This window comes from Strongylocentrotus purpuratus, unplaced genomic scaffold, assembly GCF_000002235.5.
Source record: "Strongylocentrotus purpuratus isolate Spur 01 unplaced genomic scaffold, Spur_5.0 spur5_contig_853, whole genome shotgun sequence".
NCBI classification, from domain to species: Eukaryota; Metazoa; Echinodermata; class Echinoidea; order Camarodonta; family Strongylocentrotidae; genus Strongylocentrotus; species Strongylocentrotus purpuratus.
The window spans coordinates 1,040,001-1,059,782 of NW_022145561.1; the positions used below are offsets into that span (position 1 = coordinate 1,040,001).

Sequence of the window (19,782 nt, forward strand, 5' to 3'; positions counted from 1 at the left end):
CACAATAAAAAGAGGATCACGGGGGACCAATGGTCACCGATTAGGCATTGTTTGCTATATAGAGGGCTTTAAATGATAAAAAACACAAATTTTAGCTCAAGAAATAAACAAATGTAACAAATCTCCTGAGGTACTGATGGACTGAATTGCCAATTAATATGAATATAGTAATTATACATATTAATCATAATGAATGGTTCTACAACGCATGCTGCTCCAATGGCAACTACTCCATGGTCTATTTCTCTGCACTAACCAAATTCCAAACTTCAACCTTGGATTCAATACTATAGTTAACCCTAACCCTAACCCATAACCGGATTCAAACCTGAAACCTAAACCTAACCCTATACCTTTGAAGACTGGGCATCAGGAGTAAGTTGTATCATGTATAAATACCCCTCGTTCACACCGATTATATTTATTGCACATAAATATCAGATACAACATATACTGTAGTTTAAATCCTGTGAAATAAATAATTTCAGGTTTAATAAGTTGCACAACAGTGATGTTTTCTTATATTCAAGAACTCAAAAACTCATCTAAAAATGTATCTGCAGCAGCAAGATGGGTTCATGAAAAAATGTGCAAAATTTCAGATAAAAAGACTCAAATGGGGTGAAAAAAAATTACACTGCCAGATGCAAAATTGAAATTTGAACAGAAAAATGACTTAAATTTCATTACTAATGATTCTTTTGCCACCATACTTTTAGGTATGTTTTCAATTAGGATTTTTAAAAACATTTCGGCCAATCAACAGTTTGCAGTATAATTTTTTTTAAATGGTTCAAGAATTTAAACTATTTCTTTTCAATCTTATATCACTTGTATCAAAGAAAACAGAGGGTCAGCAAGAAAGACACTATAAAAACTGCCCAACAGAGTGGGCTCCACCAATATCATTATGAATACCACTTTCACTACCATATATGTCAGCTCTTTTAAAACAGCAAGGTATTTATGTATGCCACACGTTTGTTCTTCTGTGGCCTTTATTGCATGAATACTAATCAAGTCTTGGTAAAACCAACATTTGTGGAAGCAGAAAGACAGGAAACATTATTGCTAGTAATGTTATGGGGCACCTGCACCAGTCATAGGAGAAATCATGAATACATTACTCTCAATACTTGGGACTGGGACTTGGTCTTTAGTGACAACATGGGCAATCGATTTTCATAAGCGTGTTTAATAATGGCTTAAAACAATGAAGAAAACAAAGAAGAAAAAAGCATAACAAAAACAATATAAACAAAAATATCCCCTAAAAACAAAGCAAAAACAAACAAACACACACAAACACACATTCTCACATCAGGGCCTTTGTGGGGCACCTGATTGTGGGGTATTTCTGTGCGTTCCAGATATACCTTGTGGTCCCCTACTAGTGGGGTATGTACAACCTGGCGATAACAACCCGGCGGTGTGTGCTTACGATGTTACCATAAAAAAGTGTGCACGTTTTAGCACACGCTCACAAAAAGTCATTTATGGGGTACCACTTCTAATGCCCCGCAGGGCATAGGACACCGAATATACAGTCATTTGAAAGACTTTACTCTGTGGGGTCCTGAAAAAATACCCCACATAGTAAAAATGCCTCACAAGGGGTATGTGAAGCGCACATAAAACCCCACAAGAATGCTGAGGTGAGAGCACACACACACACACACACACATTAACTGAGCATCTGCGTATCATGAGCACTTAAAAGTTAGTCCATTATCAATTCTACGGATAAAATGACAAAAGTTACTTCATAGACAATAATCACTGATAAAGTGATTCAATATATATAATATATATGTGATAATTAAAACAGTTGAAATAAAATTCCTGAGATTTTCTATTCACTATTACTGGTTTCGGTTTATTTTGTCACCATCTTACAAAATTAAATTGAAACCTGTAACCAAAACTCTGAGAGATTTTTATTTCAACTGTTTTAACTATTATTTTGATATTAAACTGCAATGGAGGAATTTTCAAACTGAATTATATACATAATCAAATCAAACATATACTTTTCAACCCTGGAAGACATCTGTATTTAAACAGGCAGTAAAACATGACAGGAGAATTTTAAAACAAAGTTAATCGCTCAAACAGTTCCTTTTTCCAATCCAACTAAATTCTAATGCATTTCCAAAATATCAAACATAGAGCCTTTTGAAACATTATTAAGTCCTGTATTTTGAATATCTCTTTTTTTAAAGAGACATTTAAATAAACACAGCCTCTTTGCATTGCAAGACAGGGGCTGAGAGTCATTTTTGTCCCTAACGCTCTAGAATACGGTGAATTGCAGTTTGGTCTAGAACCAGTTCGTCTATTCTGGTAACTATAGTCTACACAAACCCGTTCTACTATCCACATGGTCTTATAATCATTTGGTCTAACTTATCATTTGGTCTAATGATCATTCAGGCTAAAAGTCATTTGGTCTAATCTCCAATTAGTCTACAACCGATTCGGTCTGTTGTTCATTTAGTCTAATAATTAACCAGTTACCGGTAGTTCAATTCCTAGTTTGTGTAATGTCCATTTTGTCTACCATCCAAAAGGTCTATAATAATCATTCAATAATTATTATTATTTATGATTAAATGATTATCTGACCATGTGGATAGTGGATGGACTGGGGGGATTGGGGGGGGGGGGGGGGGGGTGGGGGGAGAGGATGTGATCAAGTTTTGAGACCCTACACCACATCCCTAAGCAAGATAGCATTTCTACTGCTACTTTGTTCTCTTTTTTCACAACTTTGCAAACAGATTGAAACTATAGAAGCCTCACACTACACAGTCCCCATACCAGATGGAACATCACTACTGTATAATTTACAAATAGAACTTTATGATAACAAATTAACAATACTTAAACAGCAAAAATTAGAAAATAAATAAGTTAGACAAGTGAGACAAGCCAGCCTTAATGATGATGAATCTTAGATTAACGCTGTCTCTACAACTCTACATTATTTCAGTAAAAAAAGTGAAAGAAACAATAAAGAACCAACACTACTGCATAAAACATTAAATGCGCAACAACAAATATTTTTATGGCACTTTGGGTGTATCATTTGCATACTGGTTACGGTAACTGGACTAGTCTCTGCATACAATTCCCCTTATAAACTATGCACCTACCTTATTGCAAAATATCATCAGTTTCAGATCCGAGGAATCCTCTAACTAAGGCACCTACCGGTAACTGTTACTTCCTAATCTTCAATCTTACTCATTACCAGGTGCTCATAAAAATCAACTGTACATTCAACAGAGATCATGCATATATCCCATTCAATTTACTATCAAAAAGACTACGTCTCCTATACAAAATATCCCTCTGCCCTAAATTCAGTATACTGTAGGAAATGGATGAAATCATTCAAGACATATCACGATGAAAACAAATAGTCTATAATCAAATGTCAACTGACGACTATGATCTTGACCTACTAGCACCAAAATGTAACTGGATCATCTTCCTATAGTAATACCGTCACCATGTTTAGAATTTATGATAGCAAGGCTGTGTGGTCTTTGACCTTTGACCTAATGAGACTTTCTTGATTTGATATCTGTTCCATTAAAGCTTGCTCTGAACTTTGACCTGCTTTTCTTTGGCAAGCATACTGGCCACATCCTCTAAAACTGCACAGATCTGTTCCAAGTACTGGAAGGGCACCTTCTTGTGGACTGGAAGGTACACACATGGTCTATCAGGTACTTGCCTCTTGTGGGTACTTCCCTGACATCACACTTGGGGAATCCCCTAAAGTCCTCTTTGGGGATTTCCCTGATGGTTCTAAATAGGCTTTGGTACCTCCTCCAGATGGAGAATTTGTATTGGAGGGTAGAGATCTGGGTTCCCTCTGGGTATTAGTTGCATCAGATTCTGCAGTGTTAGAGGAATGATTGACACCAGAAAGACCTTGTGTTCTTGAAGGATGGTTTAGAGTGTGTGTTGCCATGCTGTGATTGTTGGACGCCAATTGCATAGCAGATGTCTTCAGGTCACTAGCAGGGGGATCAAGGTAGTCGGTGCCATCAGACCTAGGAAATAAATCTAGTGGTGATCCTTCTGAAGGACTTTGTGCATGCGACTCACGATGAACATGCTGATGCGGTAGATGGCTGTATGATACTGAACATAGATCTTTGGTATCACCAGCTGTGCTAAAATGGGACTGCTGGTGCAAGTCTGAAGGAATTCCTGAGTTCCTATACTGCTCTGTTGTACTTGGCGACGTCATATGTGGTTCGGACTGTATTGCTGGGGTATTGCTGCTTTGGCTTTGAGCTACCCATGTCAGACCTCTTGAATGATTATTGCTTTGTCCTGTAGCCTCGTTAGAGTGAATACTAACATACTCAGCTCTTTCATCATTGAAATATTCCAGTGATCGATCTTGCATATTATCTTCATTACTTTCTAACGATTGGTTAGTTTTTGTTCTTGCTGTACTACTTTCCATGGAATTATCCACATGACCAGGCAATTGCTCCAGCCTTGCTCTATGAGATAACTCTCTATTATTGCTGTTGGATTCACTAGTTCCAGGCACTAACCTACGATCTGTTACAGGACTTGTTCTCGCGCTGTTTACATCCCCTGCTCTCAGCTGCCCTTCTGACAGTCCTCCACTGTGGCCAACACCAGGTTGTGTAGTTCCACTTGTGCCTCTGGGTTCTCCAACAGCACTTGTCCTGCCACAGGACGCAGCCTTGTCCACACTGGAAGTATCCTCTGCAGGTCCAGAGGAGTGGTCAAGGCTGTGCTGGACCTTCTCTAAAGGGTTGGCAAGGTTCCTTGGGATCACTACATCAGATTCTATCAGGTCCAACTGTGTTGCTCCTCTGTAGGCATCAACGCCACGAGCATTCAGCTCCTTCATTACCCTTTCTGGATTATCCTAAATGTAAAAAGAGAAAGAGAGAGAGAGAGAAAGAAAAATGTAGTAAATTATTGCTTTCTCGGATTAATGAAGAAATGAAATGCTTCAATGTGGCAGTCAACAATGAACCATATCAATATAAAACACTATAAATGCAATATAAAGCTTTGCAGCAAACTGAAAAAACCCATCTCATTTCCTATTCAAATTTCTTGTTTTTCTTCAATTAGATATACTAGTATCAGTGCTCAATCGAACATTCATATATAAAAAATAAAAGATTACAGTATAATAGTAATTTTCTGCTATCACTTGGAATATTTTGAACATTTTATGCACACACTCAAAACTCCTTTGGCAAACACCAGGGCCCGTCTTATAAGAGTTGATATCAATCGCAACTATGTATGTGAGAGATAGGAGACTGCAAACTTGCGATTGGTTGGAGGACTTATAATTGATTTAGATCAATCGTAACTCTTTATAGGATGGGCCCCAGGTACAAAAAGACCACCTGGTTATCAAGAACACACAATTTTGTTGCTCATTCCGCTTCACTCGACACAGGTGAAGTAGCTGGGTACCTGGCAGGTATTAATACCCTAAATGCTAGAGGGCCATAATGACAGCCTTGCTACAGCCAAGATAATAACTGTGACAGACATGAGTGCTTTACAAGAACTTACTACAGTGAAAACTGTCTATAAAGACTCGAAGGGAGGCAATAAAAGTGGTCTTTAGAGGCAGGTGGTCTTTATGTACAGGTAACTTTAGTACAGGTTTCAATGAGAAACCACATTCAAAGGGAACAAACAATGTGGTATTCAGAGACAGGTGGTCTTATTATATGGGTGGTCGCTAAAGAAGGTTTCACTGTATTATCATTATCAAACATGATTTAAAGGTAATACAAAGTTTTGGTATGGGGTTATAAATTTGCTTCAAATGAACATATTGGAAGCATATGCCATCCTAAAATATTCAGTGATCGTTGTTGCGGTTGAAATTGAGTCTAAAGTTATGACATTGCAATTAATAAACTCTTTAAGTTGTATAGCTCCCTCTCAAGGTCAAGATATTAATTAAGCTAAAAAACAATGTTTCTTGAATAAAATCAACCGATTAGCTATTCCCGTTTGGAAATAATACATCTCAACTATATATTCTGAGATTTCCATAGTCGGAGCTACCACTGTACGGCCGTAGGCGCTATTTACGTATTACGTATTTACGTATAATTACGTAGGCGCTATTTGAAATTTATCAAAATTTACCGGGAGCACCGGTAAATTTTTCTATTCAATTTCTCTCGAAAGCAGAAGTGTTTTAGGAGCTAAATTTTCTAGTGCTTATTATATATCCACAGGGGCATTCGAATATATCAAAATTGTAAAGAACCACTATCCACCCAATTTTCAGAATTTCCCAAAACTTTGTATTACCTGTAAGGAACCTGTACATAAAGACAATCTGCCTATAAAAAAAACTTTCCTTCTCTCCCTTGAGCTGCCTTAACGCCGGGTTCCAATTACAGTTCATTATAAATGACAGTAGAGGTGTAGGTCTGGGTGCGGAATGTGTTCAATAGGGAAGCTACTAATTATGTGTGCAGACAGATATCATACATGTGTACTAACTGTCATTTCCTGTCTCTGCACTGAGTCCTATTCACTCAGGGAGACGGATAATCTAAGCATTACCTGAACACCACAAGTACAAATCAGCAAAGAGAGATTCCCCCTTCCTTTTAAAGGCATCGTTCAACAATGTTAAATCTAAGATGCATCGCCCTACATGTTATCAGTGTTTGTGATATGGTGTAATATTGAAGCCCTGAAAAAAATTGTGTTTCAAAATGATCATGAAGTGCCTCAAAAAAGTAAAAGTCTTTGAGTGTCCGGTTTTACCATACTTATTTTCCCCAAACGACTGTAATGTTTTTGAAATTTCAATTTCCAATCATAAATATCTTAGATAATCAGACAGGTGATCGGCTTGTAAGAAAGAGTCATGGGGTTCCTGACTGACCTACATGTAGAGGTTTATAATTAGCTTTGCAGCATGAGCTAAATCCAGGATTTTGTTTCAGAATCTGAGACAAAGATACCCAATCCGTTTAATCCTGATGGTACATGTAGTGAGTCACTGAGATTATATTGTGTATGCATAAACCAAACAGTCCAGAAAAGGGACCCCCTCCCCCCACCCCACCATCATTGGACTGAGTCACTGAGATCATATACACTGTATGAATAACTGAACATCACACACTGATCACTGTACCCCCCCCCCCCCCCTCCTAACTATGCCATCTAACTGTCAGCTGATTTTGGAGGAGAACAAAATGTAGTAAAATTGATGACATGCTAACTATAGAAACATAAAATCTCCCTGACTATGTTTTTTACAAAGTAAAATCGTAAATGTTGGGTACCTGTAAATGGGTACCTGGTAGGAATTTATTCCTTGAAATGATAGAGCACCGTATGGCAGTCGTGCTAAAGCCAAAGTATTAATCAGGAGCGCCAGGAGGGTCAAATCTGACTGACATGAGCCCTATACAAAAACCCACTATTATTATTATTATTATTGTGAGACTACTGGTACAAGAAAAGGCCTTACATTTACATGTATCTGCAGTGATAGTGATTCATGGTAATATCTGAGCAATTGCAAGACGGTCCTTGGTTGACCTTTACAAGACTATTGCATAACGTTCATATAGCCTCAAACTTACTGGTACATTTGTGGTTGACTCTACTGAAGCACACATGTACATGTAATATGAAGTAATTTTTTTTTTCTCACCATAGTCCAATTGATGGTGAATAAATATACAGGTATGCATGTAAGTCTCAGCACTTAATAACAATAAGAAATGTAAAGGAAGTAAAATCAAATCAAGAATGCTAATTCAAAATGCATAAGTAGTCATAAATCACAAATGAACAAAATGGTAATCACACCCGGCCCCCCACTCAGTGTTATTTAGGGTACGCATATGCATGTTCCAACGGACCCCCCCCCCCCCTTTTCAGAAAAAGTCCGGTGTGTAAAGTCAATATGGCTCGACCTTTTCCTTTTGTATACGAGCCTTTTTCAGCACCCCCCTTTTCAGCAAAAGTCCGGTGTGTAAAGTCAATACGGGTCGACCTTTTTCTTTTGTTACGAAAAGGACATTTTGGCAACACGCATGGGGTCCATCCGTTCTCGGAGTGGGGGGCCAGGTAATCACAAGAACCAAGCCAATCAAAATGTGTTGGACCAAATGGTCTGATTGTTCAGGTTACTTTCAGAGCAACTTGCTTCTAACTATGTAGTTCTTGAAAACAATGATAAATACTTACGACCAAGATAGGAAAGAGCCAATAGTTTTGTTTGTCAGCCTTCTGCCCCACACCCTGTATTCCAGGTGGAAGCCTCCTAGATACAATGTCCCCTTTGATGTTACCCAGTTTGAAGGAGCTCACATCAAAGTTCTTTAATCTGTCAAATAATGTTCAGGAATGGTCAGTTTTTTTTCTTTCTCAATATCACCTATATTGTGTGAAAATTTGTTTGAATGGGAGTTATAACTGCAGGGCAGATATATACATCCTATTCAAACATTTTTAGGTGATCTTCACATAAAAATGATTCTAACAATGTTTTACACTTCCTGATCCATCAGAATATGAAATTTTAAAAATGAGAGATATGTTCCCCATTAGAACAAATTTAGTACTCCCTTGTCAAAGGATATTCCTACCAAGTTTAGTTAATATCTGGCAAAGCATTTTTGAGAAGTCGAAAATGTGAACCACCATTTTTTTTTTTTTTTTTTTTTTTTTTGGGGGGGGGGGGGGGGGGGTTCTTAAAATGATAAGAAGTACAACATGGTGATTCTACCACAAATGCTAGTGACAATCGTCCCAGGATGAATATCCTCACTTGATTGAATTCCTAACTTTCACATTTTACCCAACACTATAACCCTAAAACTAACGCCAACTCTGAACCTAAACTGGCTGCAACTTAATCACAAATTACCCTAACCCTAACTCTCTAGCCCTCTATCTTTGATGAGGTCACCTACTCCGTAGAAATCACGAGGCTAAGAAAGAGTATCAACCGAACGTACCTCCTGTACATCATGAAAAGCAGAGTAACACTCGGCCTCATCCTGATGCTGTCAAAGAAACCTTGGGGGAATCCCCGTATGGAATTAACGATGACATCACGATGGTTGATCCCCAGCGCATTGAGGAGCAGCGTGCAGTGCTTGACAAGGAACGGTGAGTTGATCAAGGTCATCAGGAACGAGTACTTGATGAGTTTCTTGAGGTAGACGGTGCGCCCTCTGATGGGGTAGGAGTGGTAGAGGGTGCGCATCTGAGCCAGGAGACGCTGATCTCGCACCACTGCTATGGCACCTGGGTGATTCAAACAACGTCAACAGAAGACAAAAATAATTTTAAAAAAAAGAAAAAAAGTGCATCATAAATTAAAACGAAAAGAAAGAAATATCTTCTGCAAACAACACTGTTTCTAGCACAAGCCACATAGTTTGAAACGGTTAAAAAAAAATTAACATTGGCTGGCTGCGTCGATTTTTAATACTTCATAGACTTTTCAGCCGGATTTATCAACAATCAATAATGTTTTGGACTTCTTTGTATTGTGAATACTTTGGGGAATACACCTTACAAGTTTTTAGCAAACTTTTTAATAGTTTCCATTGTCCCTTAATCACACTTAATCTTACCGGTACTCTGTATATATCATTGTCATTGTTTTTTAATGATTGAGGTGACAAAAATTCAACCATTGAACCATAACTATCCCCACTAAATAATTGACATTTTGTTGGGTATATTTTTTATCAAAATACCCTTGTAAAGAATTGAAAATGTAATATGCTGTTTGTCAAACAATTATTAGCTGATTGTGTTTTGGGTGATGGTTGATCTAGATCTATAGCCCCCAGGTGATTCTGACACTGTACTATTCGGCGCACCTGGGGGTCATGGCAGGATGCAACATCCCCTTGAGCCTATAAAAACAGCCAGGCCTCTCATAGCAGTCAATATATCTATACTAATAGGGACTTTTAGATTTGCACAACGATAACGTGGATTGCTACGATCGACGTCCTTTTAATGCACTGCCTTGAATGGACGTCACACGTATCAGTCCACACAAATCTAAAAGTCCCTATTGTTTCCCGTACAACTGCCTACCTCCAAAGGCTGTACAGGTCTTGATGAGACCAAAGCTGAAGAAGGTGACATCCGCAGCAGGGTGACCATGGTTCTGGATGCCGCTGAAGGCCTCTGCACAGTCCTCCAGGATGTCCAGGCGATGTTCCTTTGCAACAGCAACGATGTCTTCCAGGTCGACCCAACGACCGTAGAGGTGGGCAACAAGAATGGCTACCGTCTTTGGGGTGATGAGAGATTGCAGATGATCTACCTTCACAGTGGAACATAAATAGTGTAGTGAACCAATCATCATTTGTATATTGATCACTCTTTATTATTTATTAGCTTGATTAGTGTGACCCTATGTAGTCTATACAGCCTACTGCATTCCATAAGCCCTGTATGGGGGGCCGTTGGTGCCATTATTATGAACAAATATACACCTATCGAGTAGATGCATAGTTGTATACCGGTAGTTGTATAGTTGTATAGTTTCCTGTGTTCTGATTGTTAAAACTGTACAACTATACAACTATGCAACTATGCATCTACTCGATAGGCGTATAGTTGTATAGTTGTACAAAATAATGGCACCAACGGCCCCCATAGCCCTGTTCATGTATATTGACATACAGTAGTTAGAGACTGACAGAATTACTGTAGGCTGAGCTCAAGACTTTATAGAATTTATTATTTTTAACTCTCTAATCTGAGTCTGTGTATGCAGACTAAGCTTAACTGTATTTTTAATTGTATTGTAAATTGTATTTTTGGGGTCATTTACAGAAATTGTTCTTTTGTCTCTTTTTTTTTTTTACTGCAGCTATGCCACCGCCTATTGGAAGGAAGTTAGTACCTTTGGGACCAATGTCTCTATATCCACATCGAGGGCAACCAGCTTGATGCCGTGGTGCCGGACAATCCGCGCCATGTCGGGAATGTTGATAGCGCAGAACACCATCTCTGAGCCTCTGGGGTACTGCTTCGCCGAGAGGTAGAGGTCAAAGGCCGTCCGCACCGACAGGCAGGGCAGGATGGGGGTGGGCGTGGCATGGGCGTGGTTCCACAGTCGGTCCAGCTTGTACTCTATCAGGCTCCGGTGGTGGCCTGGTTCCATGGAGAAAGGGATGGCTGACAGAATATCGCTCCATGATGCATCTTCATTGATAAGGAAAAAAAAAATCAATCTTGATTGTTTTTTCTCTCTTGTTAATTATTGTAACGGTAGGTGTTTTAGTTGAAAAAAAGTATTATAAAAATGTATGAATCAATGTAATGAATCCTTACAATTTGTTTGATAGATAACCAGCAAAAGAATACTAATTATGAAACAATGGTTTTCTGTTAAAAATGCAATACTTTAAAGGTACTATGTCCCATTTGCAGGCCAAAAAAATGAAAAAGTTATCCCAACTGCATTTGAAAGATAATACTAATTTAGAACTTCCCTAAAAAAGGTGGGGCTTGAAAATGTCTTCAAGTGGGAAAATAACAACTATTAGTTGTCAAATCGACTTCAGGGCTATAGAGCCCAAAAGTAATAGTCTTGATTTTCAGACAATTGTACCGAATGGTCATACATGTACGTTTTATGCTGTGCAAAGATTCAATCAGTTTAATCTTGGCCATCACAAGAAGTGGGTTATTGATGTAGACAAATGCTCATGTACCCTTTACAACTCTTTTCATGTATGTTATTACCAAAGAAGAAAAAAAGCCAGTCAGTCACTCAATAGTGTCTGACAGTGAAGTCTAGCAAGTAAACGGGTTTCCTTGCATAATTTGAATATGAGGACACTGCTAACGTTTAAATTTCACAGATAGGACATACATGACATATTCATAATTCCTGCAAAGTTCGACAGCATTTGAGGTTGGCTGTAAAAGGGACATAGTACCTTTAATACTGAATGCATAATAAAAATTTAAGTTTCTGTATTACTTGTCATCATTTATCCTCTTCTTTTCCCCTCTTTTTCTCTTAATCGTTTTATTTCTCTTCCTCTTATTCATCCTCCTCTTCCCCCCTAATCTCCATCCATATTTCTCTTTCTCTTCAATTCCCTTCCTCCTCTTTCTTTTCCATGTTCTTTTTCTTCTTCCTTTCCTCTTTTTCTTTTTATTCCCTCCTTTCTATTTTTCTTCTTCTTCTTCTTCTTCTTCTTCTTCTTCTTCTTCATCTTCTTCTTCTTCTTCTTCTTCTTCTTCTTCTTCTTCTTCTTCTTCTTAAAGCTGAGAACTAAAGGTACTTTAATTTGGCCTTTATGATAGCGAAGCGTTGTTTGTCGTGCAAACATTTCATATATTCTACACAATTTGTAATCTTTTCATTTCAGACCATGAATACCAATCAGTTTCCCATCTACTGTTTACAATGTAAACTCTTTATAATTCACTCTACTGATTTTCTGAGTCCACATATGTTCACCATGGAAGATCTTCTGCCTCCATTTAAATCAAAGTTAGCATTCAATTACAGTAAGATTATATGTTTGTACATGTACCAGTACATCTCCTACAGTATCTGAAGGTGAACAACTAGTAACAGATAGAATGCAGATGTTTCAATTGCTGTAGGGGAAAGCATTATATTTCATTTGGCTCAGTAACTTTGTATTCAGACCCCTACAAAATATGTATACCAGATGCATGAAAAAATAAATGCAAAAAAAGGAAAACAGACTTGAAAATCCCTTAAGTTGCAAACACATTGAGAGGTTCAAAATCATTCCTTTTTTGCTCGAAATTGGCACTTTTGTCAACTTTTCAGAAAAATGGGTTCACAGACGTTACATTTTATTAGAATATTGTAGCATTACAAGAAAAGTGTTATTGTTGCCAATTTGACGAGCAGTATGGGATCAATTTAGCCCTGTCCCTAAATGCTGTCCAAGTTAGGACAGTCATCTTGAGACATCTCTTGAAATGAAAGTGGACTCCGGTCTAAGGACAAGACATAATTACAGGTACATGTACACCTGCAGTTCTTCTTCGGTTGAAGGAAAGCTAGGCCACCTGGCTGTCAGGAAGCAGAAACTTTGTAATTTTATAGAAAAATCCAACCTGTGTAATAAGTTTATATACAGATACTGTATGTATGAAAGCAGAAAAATGAGAAACAGAATGGCAAAAGTTTGAAATAGATTGGACGAATAATAAGAAAATTATGAATGTTTGAAATATGAAATGACTACAAAATCTAGGCAAATCTCAAATTGGTAATTTGTCCGAGGATTGTGAGCGACAAACTCATAGTCTACTCCATTTGTAGTTTACAAAATATCACTAAATTCTGTTTATCTTCTATGTGCCTTCTCTCTTGGGGCACTACTCAAAACACATTATGGATACTGGATAGCATATAGATACTGGATACATGACATGTAGCATATTATTATAGGTCCTCTATTAGAGGACATACTGACATTCAGTCATTTTGGAGTTGAAACAAATTATGGGAAAGTTGTCCGGCACTACGTCACAGAGACATCACTAATTCAGCCATTTTGAAGTGCCCATGGTAAAGTGATTACAACTTTAAAAAATTAACACTTTCTTATTTTCTGTCCGATTTCATTCAAACTTTTGCCAGTCTGTTTCTTTTAGAGTGGTTGTCTATTAAAGGTAATACAAAATTTTGGTATGGGGTAATGAATTTGGTTCAAATGAAGATATTGGAAGCATATAATCCTTCAATATTCAGTGATCATTGTCACTGTTGAAATCGAGTCTAAAGTGATAAAATTGTAAATAATAAACTCTTTATGTTGCATAGCGCCCTCTCAAGGTCAAGATATTAATTAAGCTATAAAACAATGTTATTTGACTAAAATCGACCGATTTGCTATTACCGTTTGAAATATATAGTATATATCAGATCTGCATATTCTGAGGTTTTTATGATCGCAGCTACCATCGTCTCGCCGTAGGCACTATTTTAATTTATCAAAATTTACCGGGAGCATGGTAAATTTTTTAATTCAATTTTCTTGAAAGCAGAAGAGTTTTAGGGGCTAATTTTTTAAGTGCTTATAAACTACTTATAATACATCTATAGGGGCATCCAAATACATCCAAATTGTAAAGAATCACTATCCAGCCAATTTTCAAAATTTACCAAAACTTTGTAATACCTTTAAGGTTGGATTTTCCTTTAATGGTCTTGATATGACAATGTTGGGTAGGAACTACATGTAGGAATGTACCTTTCTTCAATGGTACAGTGAATACAAATACAAGCGCAAAACCTCAGCATTCATATCATCAACGTTAAGAACCCACTGCACTATCCGTATAAGAGTAGTGGGGAACCCCGGTGTAGTGGTCCACCTGCACACACCCCCAGTATAGTACGATAATACTCTGTAAAGAGGTCTGTACTCAACAGGAAGAAGAAGGAACATAATTTCTGCCATTTATAAGTGATCATTGAAGGTGGTGAGGCACAACAGAAGCATTATCAAATGAATTTGATAAGGGCACACATTGCAGATACAATGAAAAATTCATGTGTGAAGTACATCCTGGTTCATGTTCATTCCATAGATCTCTATCCATTTCTAAACTTGTATGTGGATGATTCTTGAGCAAACTACCAGTATTACTGATGCAAACAATTTCTCACTACGGTACAGGACTTTGATTTTCCAACTCCATTGATATCCTTCTGATTTCAGCAATGTACACGTACACGTACATAGTATCAGGTTATTGCATATGAACTATTAGGTTACATGTTGCATATGTACCAGGACATCTTATATCTTGGAGTTACAAAGTAGTAACTGATACGATCCAGACATTTTCTTAAAGCAATGCTGTCCGAGTTGGGAAAGTTATTCATAGACCGAAACTACCTTGCATTCAGACTACTCAAATTCTTTGTATAGATATATATACACGTAGCTATACAATGTACATTTTTTAGTGTGAACATCATATAATGAAATGACTGTTAGTAGAGCATCGTTTCAAATGAATACTGAAAGAATTAGCATCCTGTTGTAGTCTGAACCTCAAATTGTACCATGGTCCTATAACTGGGCGGGGCTTAATGTGACCGCGCACACGTGATTGATTGCCTGGCTGTCATATCAACTGACCTTGTCACTCAATACCAGTTCTTTACATCAAGTTTTTCTTTATACAATGTTGTTCTCTAATCTGTAAGCTCGTTTTGCAATACAATGTTCTTTATAGATGTTTCTACATGTAATGAGTTTTGTATTTTTTATAAATTTCCTATATATAGTCTGAACATATTTTTAGATACCGGTTGGTACCGGTACTGGTTCAAGGGCGAGACAAAATACAGGTACATATACTGTACATGTAGTTTCATGGCCTCGATGTGAAAACGATTGAAAGGAGGAAGTGGAACCCATGGTCAACTTACATTCAGAACTCCACAATACTTGCAAACGTTTTATTTCAGTTTGGTTTACAACCAGTTCGTCCACTACCCAATTGGTCTATTCCCATATGGTCTAATGTACATGTACACTGTAGCATGTCTACTGTCCTCATCGGTTAATGACAATATCATCTTCTCATCATTTGGTCTATTTAGGCTAAATAGTCTTTTGATCTAATTTCCATTTGGCTTAATCTCTATTATAAGTCTACTACCCATTTGGTCTATAGCCCATTTACACGTAGTCTAATTTCCAGTTTGTCTAATGCCGATTTTGTCTACAATATGGTTTAATAATCGTTTGAATCATAAATAATAATAATCATCAATTCTCATATGCAGCCAGCTGCCAGAGCTTTGTCTGACCAAGCAACAACTTTATGTATGCAGACCAAATAAGACATTGCTTGACTGTTTGAAACTTCTGAATCGAATAGCTTGTCGCCAGAGGTTATGAGATAACATTAATTCATTTGAATGCATAATAAATAAAATATGTACAGGTATGTAGACTATTACACAGATCTAGCCGATTATACAAGTATGAAGCCACCTGGTTATATCAATCGATACCAGTGGCCTATTGCAATGTTATCACAATTAAATATCTCTTGCACAAATTGAAAGACAAAACCAAGTTAACTCACATGCTTAAAATTCTAATGGATGACTTTTAGTTTTACAGTATCCATGACTTTCACTAACATCCTCCCAAGAAGTCCCAACAAACTTAAACGAAAAACATGTTATAAGGCAAATTCAGAAGCCTTGCTAATCACCCTGGAGTTAACATGATGTTTATGTAGCATGTACACTGTAGACCAACAACAAGTCAATTGCTAATTCAATTTTTCCTCATTCAAAATCATTCAAACATACAATGGAATGTTATCCTTTTATTCATTTCTTCAGCATGTTCTGGTTTAATTCACTAGACTGTGATCATACATGTAATCCTTGGACAAAACAAACCCCTTTCCTAGGCCTAGACCTATACAACATTGAGTATTAAAGTAAAGTAAAGTAAACTAAGCTGGTGTCTACAAACTGCTTTCGTCTCTCCAGGTACATAAAGCTACTGGACCAGACAAACTGCCTGCACAACTACTGAAGACGCTGTCATTGGAAATAACTCCAGTGTTGACTATGCTTTTCCAAGCTTCGCTGAATCAAGGAGACGTCCCAGAGGACTGGAAGAAGGCAGACGTAGTTCCCATCTTTAAGAAGGGAGAGCGGTGCCAAGCAGTCAACTACAGGCCAGTGTCACTGACATCTATTATCTGCAAGACACTGGAACACATCGTATGTAGCAGTATCCTTGAGCACCTTGATGACTTTAACATTCTGTCAGATGCTCAACATGGATTCCGGAAGAGACGGTCTTGCACATCCCAACTTCTCCTCACTATTCAAGATCTTTCCAGTGGAATTGACTCGAGAGACCAGATAGATGTAATCCTGTTGGACCTATCAAAGGCTTTTGATAAGGTTCCGCATGGAAGACTCCTACATAAGATCCACTACTATGGAATCCGAGGTAGTACCCATAACTGGGTTGAGGAATTCCTTGCAAGACGCTCACAGAGGGTATTGCTTGATGGATGCACTTCTCACACCTCTCCCGTCCTGTCGGGCGTTCCCCAAGGCAGTGTAGTCGGGCCTCTTCTCTTCCTGCTGTTCATCAATGATCTTCCTGACTGCATATCAGCGAAGTCTACAGTGAAATTGTTTGCAGATGACTGCATATTGTACAGGAAGGTGTCAAGTGCAGATGATGCTGAATGCCTGCAGAAGGACGTAGATGCACTCCAGGAATGGGAAGCAGACTGGCTAATGCAATTCCACCCTCAAAAATGCCAGGTTATGCATGTCTCTAGTAAAAGGCAGACATCCAAAGCCTCCTTTCCTTACTTCATCCATGGAGAGCAGCTACATGTAACAGAAACTGCAAAGTACTTGGGGGTCCACATCCAGAGCAACCTGAAATGGAATCACCATGTAAACGTCACCACCAAAAAAGCCAACTCTGTACGGTGCTTTCTGCAAAGAAACATGGGGGCCTGCCCACAGAAGACCAAGGAGTTGCTGTGCAAGACATTAGTACGCCCTGTGATGGAGTATGCTGCAATAGTGTGGGACCCGTCCACCCAGGAGAACATCAGAAAGGTGGAAATGGTGCAACGCCGTTGTGCACGCTTCGTCCTGGGTGACTATCGGCGCAGAAGCAGCGTCTCAGCCATGCTGAATCAACTTAAATGGGTAAGTCTGCAGGAAAGAAGGGCTCAGCAGAAAGTAGGCATGGTTTACAGCATACTCCATGGCCTGGTTGATCTTCCAGTCACCTACTTCATACCCGTTGTTGGTCCCAGCACCCGTGGAAATCCACAGAAATTCCATGTCCCCTTTGCCCGAACTCTGCTATTCCAAACCACATTCTACCCAGATACTATCCGACTGTGGAACTCCTTACCATCTGCTGTCGTCGATTGCACCTCTTTGGAACTTTTCAAGCAGAAGGTGCAACACATCAAGCTCCGTTGAGCTTCAGACTGTTTTTTAGCTGCACATAGAATTCTTGTAGAACCTTTTTACTTGCACTGTACACTCGGCACTTGACAAACACAAGGTACGATAATACGCCAACGGCGGACTGTACTATACTGGAAGAAGAAGAGGAGTAAGCCGGTGAAAAGAAAAACTAAAGTAAAGTAGGTAATTAATACCTTGAAGGCAATAAGGAAACCATCATTCACTCCTTGACCAAGGCCAAGCAAAGCTTGGTCTCCTTAAAGATAAAGACCAGTTCTGGTCATGCGATTGCATTGTGAAAGAAACGTTGTGGAATCGATCAGAAATGGTTGATCATCTAGCATATATAAGTATACTATTGGTGTGTACTGCAAGGTTCTGGAATCATCAAAATGATAAGAAATTTGGCCCAGTCTTCGTAAAGTTACAAGCACTGTAATAATAATAATAATAATAATATGTCTCGTTTACCCAGGGTAGCCTCATCAATATTCATACAGAAAGATGTATATGGGACTACGCACCAATAGATAAACTAATTTACCAAATATATCAATTACTATTACTACATGTAGTAGGAGGTTTCCCGGCAAAATTTTTATCATCATGTATTAGTCAAAACATACTCTTTCACATGATTGGTAATAAGAGCTTCCATTTCATTTTAATTGAAATTGGGGCGTTTCCAATACTGGTCTTTACCTTTAACCTTAACTTTTTTAGTTTACCATGTTTACTCATAGTTTAGTCAGTTACATTACAGTGCTGATGAATGGGTGGTTTCCAAAACCCAAGATATAGACTCTATTATTATTATAACCACAAGCTCAAAGCCCTTGTTTCGATGATTCCAACATATGATATCATATCCCATACTAATTAATATACTTACCTATATAGAGGCATCCATAAGGCACTATTGAGAATTTGTCCCGAAACGAAGCCATGCCCATAGATCTAGCAATTCTGCTGGCGTTGCCGTTGGGCAGCGGAACTGGACATCCGAAAATCTGTAATGTTTGTGAGCAGAACCAGGCATAACATGTAGACTACGTACCGGTACATAGACTCTGCAATGTCAAGGACCATGTACCCATGCAATGTTCCTCATTTGATCTCTCCGTCATTTGTTTGTTCTTGAAATCGAAGTCAGTTAATGTGCATATAATGACATACAATTAACCTCGATGTATCCTAGTCTCCTAGACAGATCGAGCGTATAATGCATGCGAAGCTAGCTAATTAGAAGACGAGTTAGTACCATTGCATTGAGTACAATTGTACCGCGGTACAATGAACGTACAAGCTCCCTGATAAAACGCACCGTACGTACAGTACGGTACGTGCTTCCGCAAGACATCACTCGCTGTGCGCGGATGATGACTCAAAAACGTATGATAGGTTGCTTATAAACAACACGGAAAAAGGTGTCAAGGTTATGAGAATGGCTACATAATAGTTTCCCTTGTATGGTTTTGAAATTGTGTCAAATCAAATATCCTCCTTGGTCAAATGTAACTGAAATTTGAAGACATGGACAAGACAACCATAATAAGTGGTGGTGGTGGTTATTTTACCTGACAACTATATTAAGAAAGCAATAAATGCTTGTTTTTGTAAACAACCAGAGGACCGACGGCTTTAGGTCCTCTCCGAGGGACATGGTAATGAGGATTAATGCCTTACCAAAGGGCACTAGCGCATCGAATTGGTTTCGAACCCGGGTCACCGGATTACGAGACCACTGCTCTACC

The 19,782-nt window shown here is 38.4% G+C and overlaps 1 protein-coding gene across 1 annotated transcript; it reads right to left on the reverse strand.

The window, feature by feature from the left end:
* Positions 1–3,730: 3,730 nt before the first annotated feature.
* On the reverse strand, positions 3,731–19,116 carry LOC115917963. Its single transcript, XM_030995476.1, has 6 exons — positions 18,921–19,116; positions 10,943–11,244; positions 10,126–10,357; positions 9,027–9,318; positions 8,254–8,392; positions 3,731–4,924 (listed from the first exon to the last, which is right to left on the reverse strand). Exons 1-6 carry the CDS (start codon positions 18,979–18,981, stop codon positions 3,731–3,733), a joined length of 2,220 nt encoding a protein of 739 aa, XP_030851336.1. The 5' UTR covers positions 18,982–19,116.
* Positions 19,117–19,782: the final 666 nt, after the last annotated feature.

Bases quoted from the DNA above. Each gene is read 5' to 3' on its own strand.
- LOC115917963 (XM_030995476.1), bottom strand. From the start codon at position 18,981: ATGGGCATGGCTTCGTTTCGGGACAAATTCTCAATAGTGCCTTATGGA. The intron at 9,319-10,125 runs GTAGGCAGTTGT...TGAATCACCCAG, and splicing joins GACCTGTACAGCCTTTGGAG to GTGCCATAGCAGTGGTGCGA. The intron at 8,393-9,026 runs GTACGTTCGGTT...ATTATTTGACAG, and splicing joins CTTTTCATGATGTACAGGAG to ATTAAAGAACTTTGATGTGA.